Here is a 25,348-nt window from a genome sequence, read left to right on the forward strand (position 1 = left end):
GGACAACATATCTTAGAGGTGCCTATTTCACCATTCACACCTGAAAACTGCAAAACACTGCATGACTAGTGTGACTATTTCAAAAGTAGAGTACCAGTACCAAAGGGTAACAAGTGGTACCAGGCACAACAAACCCCACCCCTCACACGTATTGTAGCTTATTTTGGCATCAATCCAGCTGATGTCATCATGTCAGTTGCCTCTATATATGTGCCAAGTTTGAGGAAAAATGAAATAAAATTGATGTTTTTATAGACATGTGAAATCTCGTACATCATAAGTACATGGGAGGGGAAAAAATGTTTAAAAAAAATCATAAAAAATTTGAACATTAACCTATTGTTCCCAAAATGTAATCAGATCTATTCTGGGTCACTGGTAATCTATAAACCCAATTTGGTATGAATTCAACCAATAGTTTTGCTGCTACAGACATTTGAAATTTCGCCCATTATAAGTACATGGGGGGGAAAAAGATTTTAAAAATTCATAAAAAATTGAAACTTTGACCCGCTGTTCCCAAAATGTAATTACATTTAACCTGGGTCACTGGCAATATATAAGCCAAATTTGGTATGAATTCAACCAATAGTTTTGTTGCTAGAGTGTTAACACACAAAACAAAGAAAACAAACCGAACCAAAAACAATATCCTTTGCCTCCCCTTGGGGTAAAAATATTTTGTTCCTAGTGACAAAGGTTTGCCTCAAAACAAAGTCACAACACAAAATTATGTACCTAAAGTAAAAATGTTCAAGGTTATAGTTACTGATGCATTAATGTTCATCTGTTGTTTATTCATGTTTATTATCTAAAATATCTGAGACTTATTTAAATTACTATATTATACTTTAATGCTTCATAACACATCATCAATACATGATTTACTTCATAGTCAAGTAATACTATGAATCTGCAAACTAGCAATTAATGTAATGGAGAAGAATTGTATAATATTAGCATCCAAATGTGGTGATGTATAAAGTGGCAGAGAATAGGAATACTAGTGTCAGGTACAAGTACATCAAAGTTGTATTTATGTGCTTTATTTGGATAAATATACTTTAGTACATTTCTCTCCTGGTGAAAGATGTAAAAAGATTAAATAAATAAATAAATATCATACATGATAAATGTACAGAATGAATCAGTCAGATTTAGAAAATACGGAACGTACTCTAATACTAGTTTGCCAGTATTTTTCGCATTTCTGTTCAGGCAGTTCTTAGGCAGCCCATGTCCGCTGGGGTCCTTTCATAATAACAATATGGCTGCCTTGTGTAGAGTCAAACACCGGTGGAAAAGAACTAACTGCTTCTACGTTTTATCCAGAAACCTAGCAGGTAACATAATCCTGTTTTAATATGAGAGATTAGACACGTAGAATTAAACGAAACGGAGTTAACTGAAAAATAAAAATGAGTTTTTAAAGTCGTATTAACCAGCTGTGTTGAGTTGGAGGAGCTAATGAAGTTGTTATTGAGATGCAGGTGTATTTTTTATTAGGAATTATACACATGTGGAGTATAAAATTAGGGTGTTTTTGCTTTGACCTTAATTCATTTTACCTTAGTACTTTATTATATCTTAGAGGGCAATTTTTGCCTCGTGTAACAGCTGCTTTACAGGCTAGTTTTTCATCCCATTCTTGTCAGTACAAGTCACTTACCTCCAAATGTGTTGTATTTTTTATATTTCTGGTAAACTGAAGCATTAGGTGTTTGTTTGTAGGAGAAAATTCACATACTTCGTTAGCTAAATAAACTCTTGGATTTGCTCGATCTCCTTGTAACAGCTGAAAGCTTTTTATTCTGTAACTCGTGGTTCTCAATGGGACAACGATGCCACAAACATGATGTAATAGAATATGATGCAATGAGTAGATTAAACCATCCAACGGTTTATAAAGCAGTTAAAATGAGATCAACATTAAACATTTGCAGCAGTGAAATGCAATTACATATTAATACATCCAGAATTTAATTATATGGATGAAAAGTATTGCATGTAATAGCAAAACAGTTACTATTTTACTTCAGAGTGACTGTTATATTTCATATTTTAGGTACATTTAGCTTTATTTGTAGCCGAATATTTTCAGTGTGGGAAATATAATGTGATTTTCTTCTTCCAAAAGTTAATACATGAAGTATCATTTAGCATCTTTAAACAATTTACTGTGTTTCTGCAGGGAAATATGACTATGACCTGGTGGTTATTGGAGGTGGTTCAGGGGGACTTGCCTGCTCCAAAGAAGGTGAGATCTTTTGTCACCCCTTCACACTTAGACATTATTGCTTAACTGTTATTTCTATAAATTCTCTAACTGTAGCTTATATTTACAATTTTCAGCAGCACAGTTGGGTCAGAAAGTTGCTGTTTTAGATTATGTGGAGCCATCACTTAAAGGTAATTCACTTCAGTATCAGTTGCTGGAAAACATAGGATATGATTTGGACATTTATAACTTTTTTTCTAATAGGTACTAAGTGGGGTCTCGGTGGTACATGTGTCAATGTTGGCTGCATTCCTAAGAAGCTCATGCACCAGGCAGGTCTGCTTGGCACTGCAGTCAAAGATGCCAAAAAGTATGGCTGGCAGATCCCAGGGCCAATCCAACATGACTGGTAAATGTGATTCTCCTTTGCCCTACTTGTGTGCTGCTGTTCAGGACAAAGAGTCCACATAAGTTTCTCTCACATCAGACAAGTAGTGGCTCAACAGCCCCATCTAGTGATGCACTTGCTGTAGGGCAAATGCAGTGCCTGTAGGTAGAAATCAATGGACAGATACAGTTTAGTCCTAAACACTGCAGGGGTCTGGAATGTTGTAACACTAACACTTTGTTTTCTAGGGTCACCATGGCAGAGGCTGTTCAAAACCATGTCAGGTCTCTGAACTGGGGCCACCGGGTTCAGCTTCAGGACAAGTAAGTGATATCCTAACAGAGATAAAGTATTCAACTGTACTCATTTGCTTTTTCATAAGGATGGTATATATTCTTAAATATTAACATAAGGCTATTTGTTCAGGATTTTGTTGTACATGTGTGGCATCTAAAATCGCTTCAGTCCTAATTGCACTACGTCTTCCCTTTTTGCATTGTTCTTGTTTTTATACAATATTTTCATACAAGAAAATGATCTAGAGTGGTAATTATCTTTCAGTCTACTTTTTTCACCTATTGTTCGTTTTGGAGGCACGAAATGTTGCTTAAGACTTCACAATTTAGTTTGTACACAGCAGAAAGATTGATAGTCCATGATCACACACTGACTGAACTGCTGGCTCCAGGGCAAACAGGTGTTAACCTCTTGTGAATGTGCCCGATACTCATTAGATCTTTGGCTCAGTGCATTAGTAATGGTTTCAATATGACGTCACTTTATTTCGATTAACAATTAGCCATGAGAGGCTGAAGCATTAACTTAATTTTCTATTTTTAATCAATAGTAATTACGTTGGGTTTTCCTGTGAGCAATTAATTTGTATTATTATGAGCAGATTGCTGCTTAATGGTTTAACATAGATACTGTATTTAAAATGGCAGGCGGTAAAGAGGATTGAGTCAGAAGTGAATGTTTGCATTACTCGAATAAGCTTATACTTAAAGATTAAAAGGGATTTTTGTTTGACAAATTAATGTCAAACAATATTAAAGTGTGATTTTGAACCATTAGTGCTAATAAATCTCTAATAAATTGAGTCATATTTTATCTTGTAGTAATTAAATGGAATGTCTGTACAACAAAGTGAAATAAGTTTGATCTGAAAATACAAAATAAATGATCCCAATGGCTAAATGATGGTTATTTTCTATATGAATCATGTTCATCATAATCCTCTGCATCCAGTACATTCCTTCTGGCAATGAAAAAATAAGTGTATTTTACAAAGGCTGAACAAATATGATGTTTTTCTCCTTTCCTGGTCAACCTCATGATAGTGTGTACTGCTGATTAGTAGAATAATTATAGGAAAGAAAGTGGATGGTTCAGAGTGTTTGTAACATTCCCATCAGTTATGTTGTCTTCAGTATCACTGCAGTCAGCTGTTCATTTCCTGTTTTGCAGAAAGGTGAAATATCTGAACATCAAAGGGAGCTTGGTGAATGAACACACTGTTAGAGGACTGACTAAAGCAGGGAAGGAGGTGGGTTCATTATCCATAAAAAAAATACTTACTTACCTAAATGTTCTTAATACAGTACATTGAACATTTTTAAAAATTTAGCCTTGTTTTGTGTGTTTTTGTTGTAGCTGAGCATATATTGTATACAAAGCATAATATTTTTTTGTATCTTTTCATTACATACAGTACACATTTAGAAGTATTTTGTCAATTTATTCATCCATTAATTTTGCTTTTTAACCAGAATGGATCCATTTGACTTTATGGACCAGTTTTAACACAGACCACTTGCTTTTATTTGACATTTCTTTGTTTTCTTAAGGATGTCATTAACAAAGACAAACTTCACTTTTCCCTTTTCTCTCATACAGATGACCATGACAGCCAAGAACATCGTTATTGCCACCGGTGGACGCCCTAAATACCCCACAAATGTAAATATCAATGTTATCATCATTTTGGATGACTGGTTACCTAGTAGCTCAACAAATGATCAAAAATAACCCTGTAACTCTTTGGTGTGAACTTGGAAGTGTTTACAAAGCATTATACTGGCACACATACAGTAAAAATATGTACTGTTCTCTTCATACTTATGATAGATGGACAAGATAGTATTTTTATAGCTTTAATTCTTCTTTTTTTCAGGTTCCTGGGGCGATGGAGCATGGTGTTACCAGTGATGACATATTCTGGTTGAAAAAGTCACCTGGAAAAACGTGAGAACACATACATTTAAATACATCCCATTAGTTACCCATCAGTTTCTGTTAACGTTAGTCCCCAAAATGTTCTCACATTAAAATGGACATGATAGTAAAGGTGTCACTGTGTATACATGGAGCTACAGGGGAAATAGAACCAGTAACCTTTGCAATATTAATGCTTCGCTTTATGCACCGAGCTGCGTTTCTCATTGACACGACATGTCCCTATGTCACGCACTGTAATCATTCATCAGTGACATGTAGTTTGTTTTTCTCCCTTCCTGTCAGCCTGTCTTCGCCTCCTGATTCAGATTAGCAGCGTGCATCCTCACCTTTACAGAACAAGCCCTTTAATCCAGCCTTTTAGCAGCTGTCATCGCCTGGTTAATTGGTCTTTCCCTGACGTTTCCTCTTGGCAATACCTACAGACGGTGACTAGTGGTTGTGGTATACCTGGGCTGAGGTGTTTGTTTGTTATGTGCTGATGGAGGCGCGGAAATAATTGTTCTGATATTCAAGCTTCATATAAATCTAACATGTTTCTGCCTTGAGCATGGAATCGTGCATTTTTTTAGTCTCAAGTCTTTCCTAATGTAAATTGCCATTATTTTGCCTTGCAGTGTTGGTGCTTTTTTCACATTAGCTGAACTGTGCTTTCTGATTCTTTCACATCACAAGTTCCCTCATAATGTATAATGTAATCCATCATAAAAGTATTGCGCCTCAATGTGCTTTTCTGCTTTTTGAGCACTTGGTGGCAGTAGAAAATCGTCTAAAATGGACAAAGCTTCCTCTGTGGGCTGTGGTGTTTACAGTCTCTGCACTGTATCAACCCTTAAACAATTACCAGTGTAACACTCACCCACTCAACAGTACACTTTTGTATAGGAAGCAGAGTTATCCACTTAAGGAGACCACTTGAGTTCAGGAAGTCCTTTGATGCAAGAGTGGGATAAGAGGTGAAGTCCTCTGCCCCCCCTGCAGGCTGTGAGAGGTTTGATGTAGGTTAGCAATAGCATTAGCTTCCTTCATAAGGGTACAATACTACACACACACACACACACACACACACACACTACCTGCAGCTGACTATGTTGTTGTGCTGCCGAGCTGTCAGCTGTACAGGTGAGGTCCGAGAGGCTGTTTCATTGGGAGGGCTTCTAGGTGAGTGACGGGCATCTAATGGGCCTTGGAGCACACACATACACACCACAGTGACAGATTTGGCCTCAGGTACTGAGCCCAAAGCTGGGCCTTATCATGCTACCGGGGAAAACACAGAGCACGTGCCAGCTGGTCTTTGATATTGGCCGAAGGGAATACATTGGAGCTGTGCGGATGTCTTAAATGTCAAAATAAATTTATGGTCTGGTGTCAAAGTCGGATTTGCATCTCGTGTTTTCAACATTTCTTATTGCACTTACCTCCCACATTGTGACACACACACACACAAAAGGCTGTTTTTTTGGGTTTTTTTATATCGGTGTTAAGGCTTCTGAAGAGCTGCCCAAGGTTAACAGGCTGCCCGAGACACTTGATAGCAAACCTCTTCTGTGGACTCACAAAGGCCTTGGCCAGAGTTCTAAACCACATGCTACCATTCCAGCATCAGGAGCCAGGCTTCAAGAGTTTTACACTATTTCTGTTTGTCGTCAAATTTGTTACTTCTGTTCTGATTTTAGTCCAACTGGAGTAACAACATGGGGAATACTGTTAACAGCTTCACTTTTTCTCACTTCTGAAGACTTCACTAGATAATACTGTAACTCTGTCTTTGTCATATTTTACTTAATCTGATGTACCAGATTGTTTAAAACAGAAACATGGTCAAAGTCAAGAACAGGAAATGTATTCATGTCGCTACATTTTTTGTTGCTGATTTCAGGGCCACGTGTTGAACTTACTTTCTCTTTGTTTATAATCAGATTTTTAAAGCAGGAGATTACATTTGGAGGCCTGTAATGTAATGTATGGCATGTAGACTGGATATAACAGCACATACCGTCATATAAGTGTGTATATGTCCATAAGTAGCTGATTATTATTGTTTATAGTAGACCAAATGTAGTTTATTTGGTAAATCACCTGTTTTCCTTTCATACTTGCTGAAAATGATGCACTTATTGCTCATTGTGTGTTGCATAATGGACAATCTAGACAGGTCCTTGAATTCTTTGTGATATATTATCACAATAGTAGTCATACAAAACTGCAGTATTATAACACAATGGATAAGCAATACTACTAGTTTATTTTCTGTTATTTCTGTCAAACCTGGTGTACACAGTAGCCCATCCAAATATATGATGAAAAAGTAGTAGAAAAATGACACCAAAAATACCAGCACCGTGTCTAACTACTGACTGGGCCAACACACCGGAGCCCCAAACCAAGACTAGTTATTTAAAGTTCCTAAAACAGGCTGCGAGCATATTCACTGTCAACAAACTGACAGTCTCACAGAGTTGATCCCAGGTAATCAGAGTCAGCAGGACCAAGCTGGAAAACTGAATCCTGCAGGAATACCTTTGCATTAGTGGTAAAGTGAACACAGCAAAGAGAAAAGACAGGATGGACAGTAAAGCAGAGATAGACGCAGGTTAACAATTTAAATCTATGCATATATTATTTAAAAATGTGCCTTGGGTTATGTTATATTATATCCCAACCAGCTACTGTCCTAATTATCCATCTATTAATTATACCAGGACGACTCCAAGTTAATCAAAAAACCATTAAAAAAATTAATGAGAGCCAATTCCCTATTAAGGCCTGGGCTGACCCGTGTAAAAAATAATCAAACACAATGTGGAATAAAGAGGGTGAGGGGAAAGGAGTGATGAAATTGTTGATTCAAGCAAAGCTCCCTGTCTAATTTTCTTTAAGCCGCTTCACAATGTGTGCTAAGTGCAGCTGTACATTACAGACATGGGTAATATCTGGGTCTAGGGGCTTTTAAAGCTCACTGTTAGTATGGGCAGGGGCAGGATGTGCCTTAGGCTCCCTGAGCTGTCAGGCGGAGCAGACCTAAAGAGGGGGAGTCAGGGGGGAGGCGGTAAAAACAAGGGAAAGAAGGGGCCTCATCCATGTGGGTGACGGGCTTCACTCAGCGGGCTGATGCGTGGACTTGAGCCCTGAACATGGCACACCCCATCCGCAGGGATTAGCTTAAATGCTAGCAATTAGCCCTCCTCAACACTGCAGATCTCAGGGCTGGATTAGAATTGTGATTCACCTGGACCACACACACTCAGCTTTTACTGTCCCTGTTTTCTGCTTGTACTTCACACCTCTTTGCGTCTCTCTAAGGTTATAAAGTTTAGTAACTCATCACCTCTGTGATTCTAGGATTTAAAGTAAACACTTTTAGCTTTACATTTGCTTTGTTTTGTTTGGCCAAAGTGCTCTGCACAAAATAACTGTCACATAGACTACTTCTGTATTTTGCTTGTATTATCTCTGCTAAAAAGCTTCTCTTTCTTTGTGTTTTGCAGACTCGTGGTTGGAGCCAGCTGTATCCTTTGTCTACCTAAGTACTTGTAAAGGAAGCCACTGCATCAGTCAGCTGGTACACTGATGAAAACACTGACGTGAGACTAGTTTTGAAAAAAAAATGCTGGTGAATAGCACACACCCTGTATATGTGGCATTACATTGAGACCATTTAGGTCAGTTTTTAATCTCTGACATTATCTGGCATCTATCATTTCGTAAATAATGATAATAAATGTTGCTACTGTACATAATAATCAAAAAAAGAACTGCACGCCTCTTAACCTGGTGTTTGTCAGACGTGGCTCTGGAGTGTGCCGGGTTCCTCACAGGCATTGGCTTGGACACTACAGTAATGGTTCGCAGCATCGCCCTCCGGGGGTTTGATCAGGTATTGCAACATCCTATTCCAGTTCTACCTGCAGTGACAGTTTTGACATGATGAAGAATTTTATGAAGTATTTTGTTTTGTTTCTTACAGCAAATGGCAGGACTAGTGACAGACTATATGGAGGCTTATGGGACTAAGTTTGCATGGGAGTGTATCCCAAAAAGAGTGGAGAAACTGTCCTCAGGAGCACTGCAAGTGACCTGGACTGACACCAAGGCAGACCAAGAACACAAAGACACCTATGACTCAGTGTTGTGGGCGGTAGGTGAGTATATGTGTGCTCTTCAAGTCTTTGAAGTAGTCAGAAAAATGTCTAAAATACAGTAATTTGAATTTTATGCCCTACAATGTCTGAAATATGATTTTAACAGGTTACAAAACCTGTGGCAAATAATGATGAATAATGAGGCCCAGGACACCATCTGAATTAAAATGCTGAAATTAACTCAGAACTCAGTCAAACATATAGCCACTGTAAAAAATCACCGGCAAATGCCTGCCCTCACCCAGTTCTTTCCTGTATTCAGTCAGACATCAGCGTAAAATAGAGCTTAAAAGTATTCATAATGGTTTTAAAAAGTGTTAAATTTAAGTTGTCAAAACATGTAGAAGCCATGTCAGACCCACTATGTATCAGACATCTAAATTTAGTCCAATGTGCGTGCAGCATCTAGTCTATCTAGTATCCTATTTTTTTTTTTTCCTGATGTGACTGTACGTGCCTGTTTTGCACCGATGTGACTAATTTCTCCCTGCCACCATCAGTTTCACTGTCAGCCCAATAGAGTGCAGTGTCAGCAGATAACAGAGGAATTAATGCTGAAAACAAAGTAATAAAGCCTGAGTGATGGGAATGGCCAAGGGAAGTGTTAATCACCCAAAGCTGGCTCTGTGGATCTGTGGTGAGAGAGGGGCAGGATGCACCCAGGCACAGGGTCACCCCCCTGCGCTCCCTTTGTTCTCTCCCCCTCTCTGGGCCTTCCTGCCCATGCCAGCCCTGCGGAAACCAACCCTGCATCTGTCACTGCCATCCCTGCCCATAGCGCTCAGCCTGCCACCGCTACCAACACTCCTCCTCCTCTCTCTCTTCTATTCATTTTCTATCATATCGTTCCACTTCTTCTGTTCCACCAACAGTACGAGTAACAATGCATGGGACATCCGTCTGCGCCACAGCTGTCAGTTTGTTTATTCTGAGCACTTTCAAAGACGCCAGAGCCTTCCAAATTCTGACTACCAGGCTTTTCCAGTGCCGCCTTCAGCACAGTGTTGCTGTATAGTTTTGTGCATCGGTGGGGAGGGTCCTTCCCCTCTATGCGTGTGACAGCGACAAGGATGTGCGTGACCCCTTGGCTTAGATGACGTAGGTTTTTCTCCCCCCTACATCATCTCACCGTGAGACTGGATGCTGAGGATGACATTTGCATTGAGTGTATTTATCAGCAGGTGCTGTGACATGCGTGAGATGCTGCAAACCCTCGTTTGAACCCTTAAACAATAGTAGAGGGGAGGTCTCACCCAAATGCAGCCAACAACTGACATTTTATGGCACAGTACTGTAGTGATGAATTGCCACATAGGTAATCTGTCATATGCTTATTCAGCATTTCGTGCATGATTTCAGAGAAAAGTGATCCACATTTTTTATTAAAGGGTAGGAGAAGTAGAAAGGGAAAGACATATTCCCAAATGTTTGACTTATATATGTTTTTTATTCTTCCAAAATACTGAAATAGTTTTTTAGATTGCTGTGATTATTAAAACTGTGCTGAAATGTATACATATTTAAAAGATTTTGCACAAATTTATGCCTTAAAGTACATATTAAATATTACACATGTGCACAAATAATCAATTAGCCAAAACAGTACACATAGTTGAAATCCGTTGTCTAAGAGTCATCTAATGTTTACTTGGGGTGGGGCTGGGAGGAGATTTATGCTGTCAAAGAGTTGAGAAACTACTCAGGGTTCCCATATGTCCTGGAAAACCTGGAAAATGATTGACCAATTTTCCAGTCATGGAAAACGTATGGAAAATGAGAAAAAAGGTCAAATGTCCTGGAAACTGTTAAATTATCCTGGAAAATTATTTATCCTCCCCCTGCCTTGTGACCTTGTGTGCCTAAACTGAGATGAAACAAAGGAAATTGTTTTTCAGCGATTTATTGAAAATATACAAATATTTTTAGAGGAAGTGCAAGAGAGAAAGTAAGAGAGATGAGAAAGTTAAGTTGGGAAATGCCCAGTTGAACATTGTAGCTCCAGTTTGTCAGGCTCATGAAGTGCTACGCTGCAATCTGTGGGTGTGTTTGCATTATTCTATGATACATTTGTCAGAATTATTTTTCATAGATAAGTTATAGCCATAGACTACACATCAAATGTCTGAGTAATAAACATAGAAACAATCTGGGTAAATGCAAGTTACAACTGTAGAAAAGAATGAGGGGAAATGGATTAGTGTATGACGTGATAACTTGTCTCTGTAGCACCTGAAAATGTCCTGGAAAAGTCCTGGAAAATAATTTCAGGGAAAGAGTGAGAAACCTGCTAGTGTTTATGCCACTTTTTCTACCAGTGTTCTGCATGTTAAGGAAATCCTCAAAAAATTGTATGAGTGTCGTTGACACTCCTTGGTTGGTTGGTTAAGAACACTATCAATACTTGTACCTTAGATGCAAATCAGATCAAATTAATGACCAATTTATGCAGAAAACTAAGAAATTTCAGAGGTTTCACATACTTTTAGTTGTGTCTATATCTCAAATACTGTCAGTTCTATGTACAGGAACTATCGTAATGTTTCCGCATCTGCCAAACTCTTATTCAGGTAAATGTTAATTTTGTGCATGTTGCACAAAACATAGTGGTATGATGCTTGATGTTTAACTATTAGGGACTTGTTTCACTTTTAGGTAAATGGTGGTCTATTTGCTGTACTACTGCTATACTACTATGCTTTTATGTTTTCCTAAAATTAGATGTAATATTCTTGTAAAATATAGCAGTTTATTCAGTTATAACCCCTGTATTCTGATGCGTATCACATCAGATTCTCACCTACAGACAGCACACCAGGAACCAAACTGTCAGTCTGTAGCCTTTTCCGCTTTTTATAGCATTCTATTTTCGGCAAATTATTGATTCTTAACTGGTGTTTGTTATCCTGGTGTGAGTTTACAGCCGCCTGCTGCATCCATGTCGCCCTGTGTTCCCATACAGTTCGGTGAGAAGCAGTAACTCGGTGGCCTCTGCTCTTTGATGTGTGTTGCAGGAGTTATGAGTACAAGGCCACTTCCCTTAACTGTGACCTTACACTAGAGGCCAGGCAGGGTCCCAGGCCTCTGTGGATTTATTAAAGGCCAGAACGGGCCCAGGGACAGTATCACCAGTGTCTGCTACATCCTTCTCCATAGCTCTGCCTCCCACCACCTTTCCCCCTCTCCTTCCTGGCCTCAGGGCCGCTCCCCTGTCCAGGTGTGGCCCCAGAAACACACCAGGAAACAGAACATTTCCACACTTCCTGTCTACATACAGACAGTGGGCATTAGTCTGCTTCCTCACTGCACTCTATAGTACTTAAGGATGTCATTATGCTTTTTTTTTGTCTTTTTTGTGTTATTTTTTCAAGTCTCTGTGACATTTTTCAGTTTTAAAGTTGAGGATCCCAAAGGCTGGTGTGTTGATACTAATTCTAATGCCAGTTCCAATGGAGTTGTGTGTGGAATGGAAAAACTAAAGTATGTATAACTGACACTGTTAATTATTTTAGAAATGCAGGTAATTGGATGATATTGAGATTGAGATTGAGATTGAATGTCATTAATTAAAATAGTTAATTTGCAAAATAGGAGAATAAGAAGGTGAAAACGAATATTTGCTTAGTAGCTATACATACGGGGTCTTAAAAAGTCTAAAGTCTTGAATTTACAAATCTGCATTTAATACCTTAAAAAAGTCTTTAAAAGATATTAAATTTGATATAGTCAGTCTTAAGTTATGTTTCCATAAACTTGTTTGCTGTATTATCTTTAAATGTGTCTTTTAAATGTCCAAACTGCTAAGAAAGTAACGTTAGTGGACTCAGTTCCACCTGTTCCAACCCGACAATTTATATTGAAATTAGGAACCAATTACTACAAACTTTGCAGCCTCTGGTGAGAAATGATCACTGAATATTCATGTATGTAGTAATATTCAATCTCTGCTAATGTAAATTAATACATTTTCCTAAATTCTAGGAGTCACAAATTTATGGCAGTGAAATGGGCATTAAATTTGGTTCTAAGTGGTGTTATAGAGGTCTTTAAAAGTCTTACATTTCACTTGTAGAAACCTATAGAAACCCTACACACAGTAATATAGTTTTATAATCTTTTACTTGCAAAGAATGGAGGGGAAAAAAGCAAGAAAACATATCCATGCTGTATACAGAAAGCAAAATGCAGAAGGATAAGAAAAAATAAATAAAATCAGATGCTCAAAACAGTGCAAGCCAAGTCACAACCGCATATAGAGTGTATTAATATCAGTAGTGTTACTTTATATAAACCTGAGAGAGCTCATAACAGAAGGGGGGAACCACTTACAGTTTGTGAAGTGTAATAGAAGTGAAACCAGAGCCTTTGTTGGCCTTTTCTATTGACAGAATACACAGCAGTGGGCCTAATTACCTAAAACACTGAGCTTACATTGCAATATGTAACATGTCACTTCCCATTCCCCTCATGTTTTTATTATAATGTATATTCTACTGTATGTTGTACATCAGACAATCAGTTTCCCACCCGTCTAATAAACTCTTTTATCCATTTGCATCTTAAAATCTTTTTTGGCCTTAAATAGAAGACCTAATCAATTTTTGGCATCTCTCTATGATCTATTCCCACAAGAAAAACAATCAGGCCTTCACACGGCTCTCCCTTTTGTCTTTGTTCATTTGACTGATCAGATAAGCGTCCAGCTTTATTTCAGCTCGCAGTGGTTTGTTGTGGCTAGTTAGCCTCACGCTTTTAAAAGTTTCCTTCTAATGTCACAACAGTCCGTGTTCACATCGGCCTGTTGGACCGTGGTATGTGTGTGTTGTGTGTTCGAGCTACAGCTACGTCCCTTATCAGGCAGGACCGTGTTGTTGCATCCTCGTCTTACAATGGATCTGTGGTTGCTGCTGCAGCCGTGAGTGGACCGGAGCTACATACAGGAAGAAAAAGTCTATAGTTACCACGGAGATTTCTCCAATATGCACCACTGTATGCCAGTACTTGTGGCTTTTTTTTTTCTTTTTACTGTGAGAATGAATGTTTTCTTAGCAGAAAAAAGGTTTGGTTTCAGGTGTCATGATGGAAAAGCATCTGAAACTCAGTACAGAACATATATGACACGCCACTGAAAGTCTAATGAAATCTATTAAGTGAAAGTAAAAGTGTTGGCTTTTTATTTTTTTTTTACATTAAATAATTATCTTTATTGGAGACAGCATAATGCAACAGTTTTTTTTTCAGATGCAGTTTTTTTATGTAATGTCCTTTGCAATGGATGAGGTTTAAATTTGTTTTTAATTTATTTATTTTTAAATAAAGCTGTTAAACTCTACAGGGGACAACAATGCACTGCTGTATCTCAAGTGGATATACTTTTAACATGCAGAACCCCGGTAAAAAATTTTTTTCAAAGAATAAGTCAAATGTAAGAATTAAAAAAACCTGCAATTTAATAAAAAAAAACAAAAAAAAAACAAAAACAAGTCATAATAATGCACAACAACAGCAGCTAAACATGACCATAATAATAACAATAACAGAATAAAGCACCTATCAGAGAATAGCATGATTAATCGACTATTTCAGTGTTTTGGAAGAAAAGAAAACATTTATAAGTCAAACATTTGGGAATATGTCTTCCCCTCTCTCCTTCTCCTACCCTTAAGCCACCCATGCTGCCGAGTATTAGACAGGTCCCTGTAGCCCCCCCCGGCCTGAGAGGAGGAGGAGAGCGGCTCCAGCCAGGAAAAGGGTCTCAGGGGTTTGTTGTTTTTGCTGTCCGATAGCATCTACATGGGTACCTCAGGGTCGGGTGTTTATTATGCTACCCAGGCAGGTTGTGAGGAGCGCTAGGAGAAGGAGGGGGAGGGGGGAGCGCGTGGTCCATACTCCATCACCATGGAGATTCAGTGTCGACAGCATCAGTCAGCCGTCCCCCAGGAAGTGTCAGAAATCGCACCTTGGGGTGTCCCGGGGGTTTAATGCGAAGTCATTTCCCAGCTGCTCATCAGATCCTCCTGCACTCTGGCCAGATGCTGTGTTTTCCAATGGACCTGTTCTAAATTAGTATGTAGGTGTTAGTATTTAGTTTAGTTGATATTGTCACGCTACAACTAAGTGATGTTCAGATTTGATCAGTCTTGTATAGTAATGAAATAATAATACTGCACTACTGTACTCAAGTTTTGTTTTGGAAAAATTTGTATTTTACTGAGTATTTTTTATTCTGTTTACTTCCACTTCTACTTCACTACATTTTCTAACTCAGTTGCATACTTCAACTGTCATACATTTTTAATGCACAGTATTAGTACTCATTACAAAAAATACATTAAAGGAAATATGGTGTTTTCACCGCTGAGATTACCAGTGACTCCAACAAAGTCAGGAAGATGATTTATCATTGGGCCTAAAGTACAAACAACGGTCCACACTCAACCTGTCGCCACTCTGTTGATGTGAGCAGCAGTGCAAGATTCCAGATTCTAACTGCCTTTGGTCTTTCTTAGCATTTACGTGTACTTTTGCTTTCATTACTTTATGCAGTTAATTGTAGATTATTTGATATACTTAAGTACAGTAAATACTAGGTACTTAAAGGAGTGATATTTTTTCTTTTTTAAATGGAATTATGCATTTTAAAACATTTCCCTGTGGTCTACATAAACTGTAAATGCTATGCTTGGGTCTGAATTCTTCATTAATTCAACTCCACAGGTCCATCTTCAACCCTATTTCTGAGTAATGACACCTGAAAGGTTGTTTTGAGTGCTGGCCCTTTAAATGCACATGAGCCACTTCAGGCCCCACCCCCTCCTGGTTATTGACTGTGCTGCTCTGTCTCATTCAACCAACAACTGAACATTTTAGGTAATTGGCTCGAAGTTTGGACATATTTTCAGTATGACTACAACCGCTGCTACTGACAAACAATTTTGAGAAATGTTTGTCAAAAGTCTTGACCTTATATGTGCAAATGTCATGACGTAACTAGTTATAGACGTAACAAATTAAGAAGGAATTAAAACAGATTGTAGAAATCTACTTGATTTTTGCCAAAATGAATATAAAGATAGCTTTGCAGCACCTGGAGGGTTCAAATTCAAACTTTTTGAACTATTAGGGTCCAAATACACAAATAAATGAACCAAAGACTAATAAAAGGGGGTTTAGCAAAATATGACCCCTTTAAAGACTTTAACTTCAGTAGTATTTCAGTCATTAAGTCATTTTTTGGTAGGGTATCTGTACTTCTACTTAAGTATGACTTTCCAGTACTTTGTACAACACTGGATTTGATTGTTTTAAAAAGCAGCATTGATCTGTTAAAGCTAATTCCAGCTAAGTCACCCATGAGCAAATGATTTCACAACACAGTCCCCCTCAATGTTTTATTTTTTTTGGCCTAACTCTTAGAATTCCTCGACAAATATTTTCTTTGGTGGATAAGAAGTGATGGAGTATATTTTAACCCAATGTGAGCAGTGTACGGAGGTTTTCTCTTTATTTTTATTTTTTCGTCTTCTCCTCCAAATAATCGTCTCTCATGAATTGTAATGTCACATTGTCCTTGTGTTGTTTCCTCTTAGGTAGAGCGCCTGAAACCAAAGCCCTAGGCCTCGACAAGCTTGGCATGCAACTCAACAAGGAGACGGGGAAAATAATTGTTGGCGCTGACGAATCAACCTCGGTGCCAAATATCTACGCCTTCGGTGACATCGGTGAGGTAAGCTTTATCGACACAAAACCACAATGACAACAGAAGTAGTCGATGGAAAAACACTGTGTAGTTATTAGCTTCAGCGTAGTCTATAAAAATCAACTGTAAACATGTGTCTACACCCTTAGCAGTTACTGTAAATGCTTTTCATAGTTTCTCACATAGAGAATCACTCATTAAAAGTGAAAGAAGTTCCAGCACATTATAGCTTACTCATAACTGGAAAATAAAAAAGAGCGACAGAAGGTGAGGGACATCAGAGGGCTAGTATTAGGGTCAGTGAGTTAATTCAAATAATAAAGAGCTGATAATAAAATTGGCAAATATAGAAACTTTAAACTAGATCTGGACCTATGTGCTATGTAATAATTATAATTTGTTAAAATGGATCTGAAAGCATAAAGAAGAATATTTAAAGTCATACAACACAAGGTGAATAAGGCTACAAAAATATTTTAACAAGAAAATATTTAAATGTATTTTAATAACAGAAAACTATTTAAAAGAAAAAAAAGTCATTACAATGTATTTCTAAAATCTATTTTCCTGTTTTAAATTTTGTAGATGTCTACTGCAAATTTCATATCATTCTCTATCAAAGAGGTAACAACTACTGTTTCAAACTTTAGTTTTAAATATTAGTCTGGAAAGTAAGTTTTATGTCAGTAATTTTTTTTTATTGATTGTTTATATTGTTAATGGTATTTTTTGATTAGTTTGATTATTAACCACTATCAGTTACATAATATGGACAAAGGTATTGGGATTGTTCACATTGTTTTCTATGTTTATGCTTCAGAGTTAGATTTTACTTAATTTTTCTCAACATTGATACTTGTTTTATCAGTACAGTAGTTTTAACTGTTCTACATCTAGGGTTTTTTTTTATATTTGTCATATTCTGACCATAAATAATCATTTTAAACCACATGTAAACATCCAGTTTCTAAAACTTTCACTCAGGAAGGAAAATTCACTTTGAATTTTTAAAAAAAACATTGATTTGACATTTCTTCTTCTTGCTATTGACATCCTTTTAATCATGATAATATCTTAAATCAGCAGGAATGGGAAGGCCTGTTAACTGTAGGTGTGATGTGTCCCAATATTTTTCTCCATATAATGTATGAAAATCTGCTAAACAATAACTATTAAAAAGTAATTTTTACCTTGGGAGTAATGCAAATCAGCATTTGACCATACAAATATATTTTTTATCCAAAACATTCCGTGCATTATAAACATCTATTTCTGTATTATGAAACTATGTCATGAAGGTTTGCAGTGAGTCACATGTAAAATGGAAGACTGAATGATCAGCAGCCTTTTTTTTTTCTAATTTATTTTTGATCACTACTATTATTACTTTTATTTATCTGATGTGCTTTGTATTTATGTGGTTACCACCTGGACGAGGGAGGGGGGTGGGATTGGGGGATAACAACCTGTGTAATTAATGCATTTTGGTCCATTGTAAAATATGCTTGTAAAATGATAAATAAAGTTGTAAAAAAAATGAAAATAAGATCAGCAGACTGTATAAAAATGCATGTAAGCTCAAAAAATCCATTTGAATTTGCATGGTGGACATCCTAAAATAAATAATATGGTGTTGTATCTGCTTGTAGAGAACAGTGCAGAAAGGTTTTGGCCAAAGATTAAATGAAGCTGCTCGTTCCCACCTACATATAATCGTTGGCATCCAAAATACAAGCCACCATGTTAATACTAGTTATTCCTGCTGCATGTAATGTCAGTGTTGTTTTTTCACCAAGACCAGCTGTGTGCTTCCTTCCTGCCTCCCAGGCCTCATGAGAGACACACACACGGAGCGTCTTTCTGACTGACGGCTCGCTTTGATGAGTCGTACTTCACCTCAATCTGTCTGTCAGCTTTTCACAGCAGCAGGACATCCCCCCCCCCCCCCCCCCCCCGAAAACAGTGGGGAGGGGCTTGATATCTCCATCAGTTGTTATTTTATGCTTGTTTTAATTTCTCTCCAACCGGTGCATATGAGCGCCAAGAAATGCATTATAATGACGCGAGCTGTCTGGCATGTAAATACTTACCGGAATACCGAAGTACAAATGCACATACATGCAGAGGTGTTTTTGGACAACAGGATATGTGGTGGTGATCTAACAGGTTTAAGTCATGCCTTTAGAATTGCCCTCCAGCCTTACTGTTTCCTGCACGGTTCAGATGTATGTGTGTGCATGCGAGTGTTTGGCACACATCCTGGACAATAAGGTGAAAAACACAGAAGAAGACTGTTTTACTTTTGTTTTGTTTTGTTTTAAATCTTTAATGCACTTTCTGCTCAGGTCCGTTACTGACTCATTTTTCATTGATTTGTGTATGTTTGTGGCGTGGAGACAAATGCACAGGAGAGAGTCAATTGCATTACATATTCTATACAACAGGTCTCAGTAACCCCCCCGTTTTCACACAATGTCCAACCACAATGTAAATATGTGCATAATATTTAACTTTAACTGTAATTCTTTATTTATTTAAATATTCGTATAAATCCCCAATTTCTTATTTTTTTCTCTTTATATGTCATTCATTCATTCACTGTGAAATTTCCCCACGGCGGGATGAACAAAGTCATATGTTATGTTATCTTATCTTATCTTATCTTATCTTATCTTATCTTATCTTATCTTATCTTATGCTATATTTTATGTTTTGTTTTATGTTATATTTTTTGTTATGTTTTATGGTATATTTTATGGTATGCTTCATGTTATGTTGTGTTTTATGTTATATTATGTTTTATGTTATGTTATATTTTATGTTTTGTTTTATGTTATATTTTTGTTATGTTTTATGTTATATTTTATGTTATGTTATGTTTTATGTTATATTATATGTTATGTTTTGTGTTATGTTATCTTGTCTTAGATTATCGTAGATTAATTTAATGTATATTATATTTATAAATTTTAAAAAAGCCTCAAGGAATGGTTTCTGTTACTAAAAACACCTACTGCACTGTGTAAGAGGAAGAAAATGGTGAGGGTACAGTAAGACACAGTGTTGCTTATATTGCTTAAATTTTGTCTTTTTAAGGGTCGTCCTGAGTTGACCCCGACCGCCATTAAAGCCGGAAAACTCCTCGCCCGCAGACTAGCTGGTCAAAGCACTGAGCTCATGAACTATGACAACGTAAGACACACACACATAAAGAATGATTATTTCCCTCCACATTTCCACACCCTGTGTCTTTAGGCCTTTGGAGCCTATTGTTTTACGCTTCATTTGAGGCCAGTTACAGCCGTTTCTGGTGTTTTCCAGTTAGAGTCTCTAATGTACCCCACCCCCATCACACTGTACATCCGATGACTCATAACATAAACACACCGACATTTTGCAAAATGTCATCATTCTTCATCATCTAGTTATATTCGCATTAATCCATCTGTGCATCATAATGGAGATTTTATTACATTGTTGTGTTTAATTTCATTTAATATTTGATTACGTTAAGATAATAATATCCCATTATCACCATAATGTTAATTTATCTGTAGCATTAAATTCAAAGCCGACAGTTCCATATCGATATACACATGACAGGTTTAGCTGTTGAAGTGGAAAATAAGCAAACTTAAATATATTCTGACAAGTTGAAAATTAATTTTATACCTATGTGCCAGGTTCCTACAACTGTGTTTACTCCTCTCGAATATGGCTGCGTGGGTCTGTCTGAGGAGGAGGCTGAAAAAAGACACGGGAAAGACGGCCTAGAGGTAAGACATGTCATATGTCTTATGTCCTGTGATAACAATGCTTTGACTTTGGCGAAAAAGGAGATCAGCCGCACAATCAGGCATATTTTTGTTTGACTTAGACATTTTCTTCAGCTTTTGTCCCTAGAACAAGACTTAGATGAAATGTACAGTATATGGATGACTGAATGTACAGTGAAATGTACACACTCATTGTCAGTAGTAGATGCCCCTAACCCCTCAACACACACCGAGACACACACACACACACACGTACGTGCCTGTGTACATGAACAGCGTGCCAGATACTAGCCAACACCTGCACGAGGCCGCCGATAAACGGTTTTGCCGGCGAGGTGGGGCTCCTGGCTGTGACTGACAGGCAAGCAGGAGGCCTGATTGAGGTGTGTATGGGGTGATGACAGGCGCGCTTAGATCTGAGGACGAGCTGCAGCACCGGCCCCCAACAGCTGCGCGGCCCTTGCAACTTGTGTCAGCACGTTAGCGGTAGAATAAAACACACTTACACCCACGTCACCAGTGAAAGGTTTGAAATCCGTAGCCATCATCAGCGAAAAGAGGAGATTTAATATCTCATCCGCAGCTTTCATAGACATTCTAAACATATCACAAGTATTTTGTATTTTGTTTTAAATGTTCTACCTGTAATTTTTTTCAAATATTTGTCACATTCTGACCATAAATAATCATTTTAAACCACCTGTAAACATCTAGTTTCTATAACTCTCAGGAAGAAAGGAAAATTCACTTTCAAACTTAACAGAAATAATCATTTATTGTTCTAACTATTGACATCATTTTTATTATGATAATATCTCAAATCAGCAGGAGTCCTATTAGCAGTAGCTATGATATGTCCCAATATTTTTCTTTATGTAGTGCATGAAAATGTGCAAATCACTAACTTTGAAGATATTATCCCCTTATTAAAAAGTAATTTTTACCTTAGGAGTAATGCAAATCAGCATTTGACCATTCAAATATTTTTTTTATCCAAAATATTTCTTGCATTCTATACATCTATATCTGTATTATGAAACTATGTCATGAAGGTTTGCAGTGAGTCACATATAAAAAGGAAGATTAAATGATGTGGCAGAAGATAGAAATTGGAATTAAACAGAATTATATCAGTTTTTTAGATGCCCACATACGATAATAATTAGCATTCAATGCTATAGACTCATTCAAAACATTATTGTTTTGAATGAGTCTATAGCAAAAGACAAAAGTAAGAAAAACAAAAAATTCTTCAGCTGCCAATAACCTGAAGATTGTAGTTATTAAATCTGCATGAGGCATATTTGTTCTGTTTTTAATCTGCCTTCCTTTTGTTATTTCCTCTTATTAACAGCACGGCATACTTTGTGGTACATACTGTGAAAATATGCATAAAAACACAACTAAAAGCACTGACTGACAATATCCAGAACAAATAAGGCTGTTAAATAATGAGCACTGCTGTGTTTTTTTAATGGAATTTATCTGTTTTATGTGTTTTATTCTCTTTGTTTGGATACATGTAGGTTTTTCATGCTTTCTACAAACCTCTGGAATTCACTGTTGCAGAGCGTGATGCCAACCAGTGTTACTTAAAGGTAGAGTTTAACTGAACACTTGTGACATCTGGCTGCTGATATGCATGCTTTTGGCATTTTGTATGTCATACTGTATATATTAGTTTGTTGGACTAAGGTTTTTGCATTTAGTTGGAAGACAGGAGCAACACAGAAATAAGAAACACTTGGTGGGATTTACTAAAGAACTGAGATAGCTGGGTAATGCTGGCAGCCTTTGATTTGTTTATCTGAGGCTTAACAGAGGTGCAATATGCTATTTGTAAGCATATAGACAGCAGATAAGGAAGCATTATGGGGCAAAATAGGTATGTGATACACTCCAAACAGTAGCACTTCTTTGCACTGGAGCCTTCATTTAATTTAGTTTTATTTTTGCCTCCTCAGGTTGTATGTGAGCGTGGCGGAGACCAGAGGATTCTGGGTTTGCACTTTACAGGTCCAAATGCAGGGGAAGTCACTCAGGGCTTTGCTCTGGGCTTCCAGTAAGTTTAATTAATTGATTTTATAATTTATTCAAGGTGGTTTTGGTGTCATTTAAAGTTGAAATTCTAAGCAGAATTAATAATTGTTGCAGGATTTGGATACATCCTGTGAGATGTCTGAATTAGAGGACAAAATGTTCTTAGTGCCATTCCAATAAAGCTGATATTACTTGTATCTTTTTGTGAGTTTTTTTTTATTCATTACGCTGCTACAAAACAAATCAGAACCAGTAACCACACATGGATACTGTGTAGTGTCACCAGAATTTTTTGGAATATATACAGCTAGTGTGTCATGATGTGGTTTGTGGACTAATGTGGTGTTTCCTACCATCAAAAAATAGATGCTTCTTTAAATAACCGGTTAAAAAAGTACCTGTCAGTTTTGTCTAACGCAGATTAAGTGCTAATTCACCAATATCTGTACACTTAATTTGCAATCAGCTTTCAAAAAGTGAACGATAATGCATAATTAACAAACTACATGGAATTGACCCATGTGTGTGTTTGTGTTTATCAGGTGCGGGGCGACATATTCCCACCTGCTGAGCACTGTAGGCATCCACCCGACCTGTGCTGAGGAGCTAACCAAAGTTAACATCACAAAGCGCTCTGGGTTGGATGCCACGGTCACCGGCTGCTGAGGTTAAAGCGCCTCGGTCTCTGAACACTGGAGCATGTCGGATCCCTCAGTGACAGGAGAAGGAAGTTAGTTGAACTCTCTCTCTCTCTCTCTCTCTCTATTTATGGCTTTGGAATCACTGGTTTCACAGGTTATTGTCAATGGCACATCGTGTAGTAACTGAGATACTTATCCCTCAAAACACGCAAGTTATTCATGTTTGCTCTAAAGCACATGGCTATAGATCAGGTTAGCAAAAGTTCTGGCCGCAAAGCATGCGTCTTTTAAATAAACAGACTCATCAATCAGGATTAAGGTCTGTGCTCAGGGTTTTGTTGGAATCATACAAGAAACGTAGACCGGGCCCAAACTTTTTTTCTGAATATATATTCTGCAAATATTGTTGTTTCTCCGGCTGTACTTCCTGTCCATTAGTCTTGGAGGTGACACATACCATACACCCCCACAACCCCACACCCCCCATGACACTGATGGATGGCCCCAGGGCCGTCGGCACAGCGACACCGCCCCATTTCCCATGGACACACACAAACAGTCAGCGGGCCGCCTGTCAGTCAGCCAGCAAAGACCTGGCCAGGGAGAACCGGGTTTACTGGGCCCTGTTTAACTCCAGCAGACCCTGGAGTCCTTCCTCTTCCCACCATGCCCTATTCCCTTCTAGTGCCCAAAAGAATACAGTTGAGGACAAGCATGTGCTGTCAAGGGCTGTGTGGATGCCACGGCAGAGCCAAAAAGGGCACCTCTACCTACCCACCAACACTAGGGCTGCATTACTTAGCATTACCTAAAGGTGGCACTATTGCCCTCTAGTTCTTCCATTTTCTGATCCAAGAGTGGAAGACAGGATGAAGCAGTCACTGGATAAAACATACGCCTGAATATATTCAGGTTGAACATTTAATCCCTTTAATCCCTATAAAAGATATGTGCTTTTGGAGGATGGCGGAAAGCAGACTGGCTTTATTAGAGCCAAACTGATAAGGGTTATCTTATGTGTATTTAAATGGATGGAAGGTTAGACGTGAAAACTCATCACCCTCAAAGATAAGTCCGTTTGTTTACACCAATAAAGCAGAAACAGAGACTGCCAGTTTGCCAAAGTGCTCAAATGATCAACCTGCTGGCTGAACTGGACGTCTTCTGCCGACTGCAGTTATTAAGTAGAGACGGAGGAGGACTGTCAGTAAAATGAGTTGCTACAATAGTTGGGCGACCAGAGAGGCTGCTGGGTGTAGTTTATTTTTATTTGAAGTCTAATCTGCCTGCTCTGATTAATGATTCTGATGAGGGGAGTGACAGCGTGCCAGGAGATGGAGAGCGGAAAAAAGGAAGAAAGAGAGAGAGAGAGAGTGAACTACCAGGTTTATTTGGACCCGGGCCGGAGGAGAGTGAGCCGAGTTTCAGCCCGGTTAGGGAGGGACGGGGGATTCCTGTGTGCTCTGTTCAGGGCCGAGGTGCTGACTGAAGGACCCTGACCTCCGCTCAGCAGGAACAGCTTGACTCTATCACTCGGAGCGCAGAGGGCTCACATGCCGCAGCGCTGCACGGCAGGGGCCCGGGGCCTCGAGGTGGAGGGGGGTAGGATGGCAAGAGCACGGACAGAACCAGGCCGCCAGCCCATGCAGCACTGAGCAGCGGCGGTGGCGTGTTTGCCCAGGGTAATTGAGTCTGTGTTCCTGCGCTTAACGAGCCACTTCAGAGACCCCAGGGTGGGCCCACAGCAACATGAGGGAAGTCATTGAGGCCATCAGTGTAACTGTAATGTCTGTTTGCTTTTTACCCTCCATTTCCTCTCTGCTCTGTTATTTTATGCACAGTATGTGAACACGCACAAGATGGAATCGTAATTTTTTGAAAATGACTAATCTGTTTAAACTAAAATGATTTTCTTGTTGGAAGTTGTCGACCAGGCCCTCCAGGCCCAGAGCTTGTATATCAGTGTCCCTCAGCTGTGTCCCACAGGGGGTCGGGGTCATCTTTCAGGTTGGCCAGCTAATGATGACCTGCACTAAAGCCCAGAACTGGGGAGTGCAGGCCTGATGTCACCTGGTCAAACACTTTACTCGTAAATAGAGGAGTGTTATTTTCCATTAAAGCTTTGTTATACTTATTATATAATTTATATGTAAAATACTAAAACACTTGAACACACATTGTCACAATTAAAGAACTGATGTCCACTGAA

The 25,348-nt window shown here is 38.4% G+C and overlaps 1 protein-coding gene across 1 annotated transcript; it reads left to right on the forward strand.

The window, feature by feature from the left end:
- The first annotated feature begins 1,246 nt into the window (after window positions 1–1,246).
- Window positions 1,247–25,348, forward strand: txnrd2.2 (thioredoxin reductase 2, tandem duplicate 2). Its single transcript, XM_030143700.1, has 17 exons — window positions 1,247–1,343; window positions 2,192–2,257; window positions 2,353–2,409; window positions 2,483–2,627; window positions 2,855–2,929; window positions 4,074–4,152; window positions 4,503–4,565; window positions 4,780–4,850; window positions 8,333–8,352; window positions 8,630–8,721; window positions 8,812–8,986; window positions 16,573–16,709; window positions 19,779–19,874; window positions 20,366–20,458; window positions 21,985–22,056; window positions 22,423–22,520; window positions 23,041–25,348. The coding sequence occupies exons 1-17, from the start codon at window positions 1,268–1,270 to the stop codon at window positions 23,162–23,164; spliced, it is 1,539 nt and encodes a 512-aa protein (XP_029999560.1). The 5' UTR covers window positions 1,247–1,267; the 3' UTR covers window positions 23,165–25,348.

Source organism: Sphaeramia orbicularis, chromosome 9, assembly GCF_902148855.1.
Source record: "Sphaeramia orbicularis chromosome 9, fSphaOr1.1, whole genome shotgun sequence".
Lineage (NCBI taxonomy): Eukaryota > Metazoa > Chordata > Actinopteri > Kurtiformes > Apogonidae > Sphaeramia > Sphaeramia orbicularis.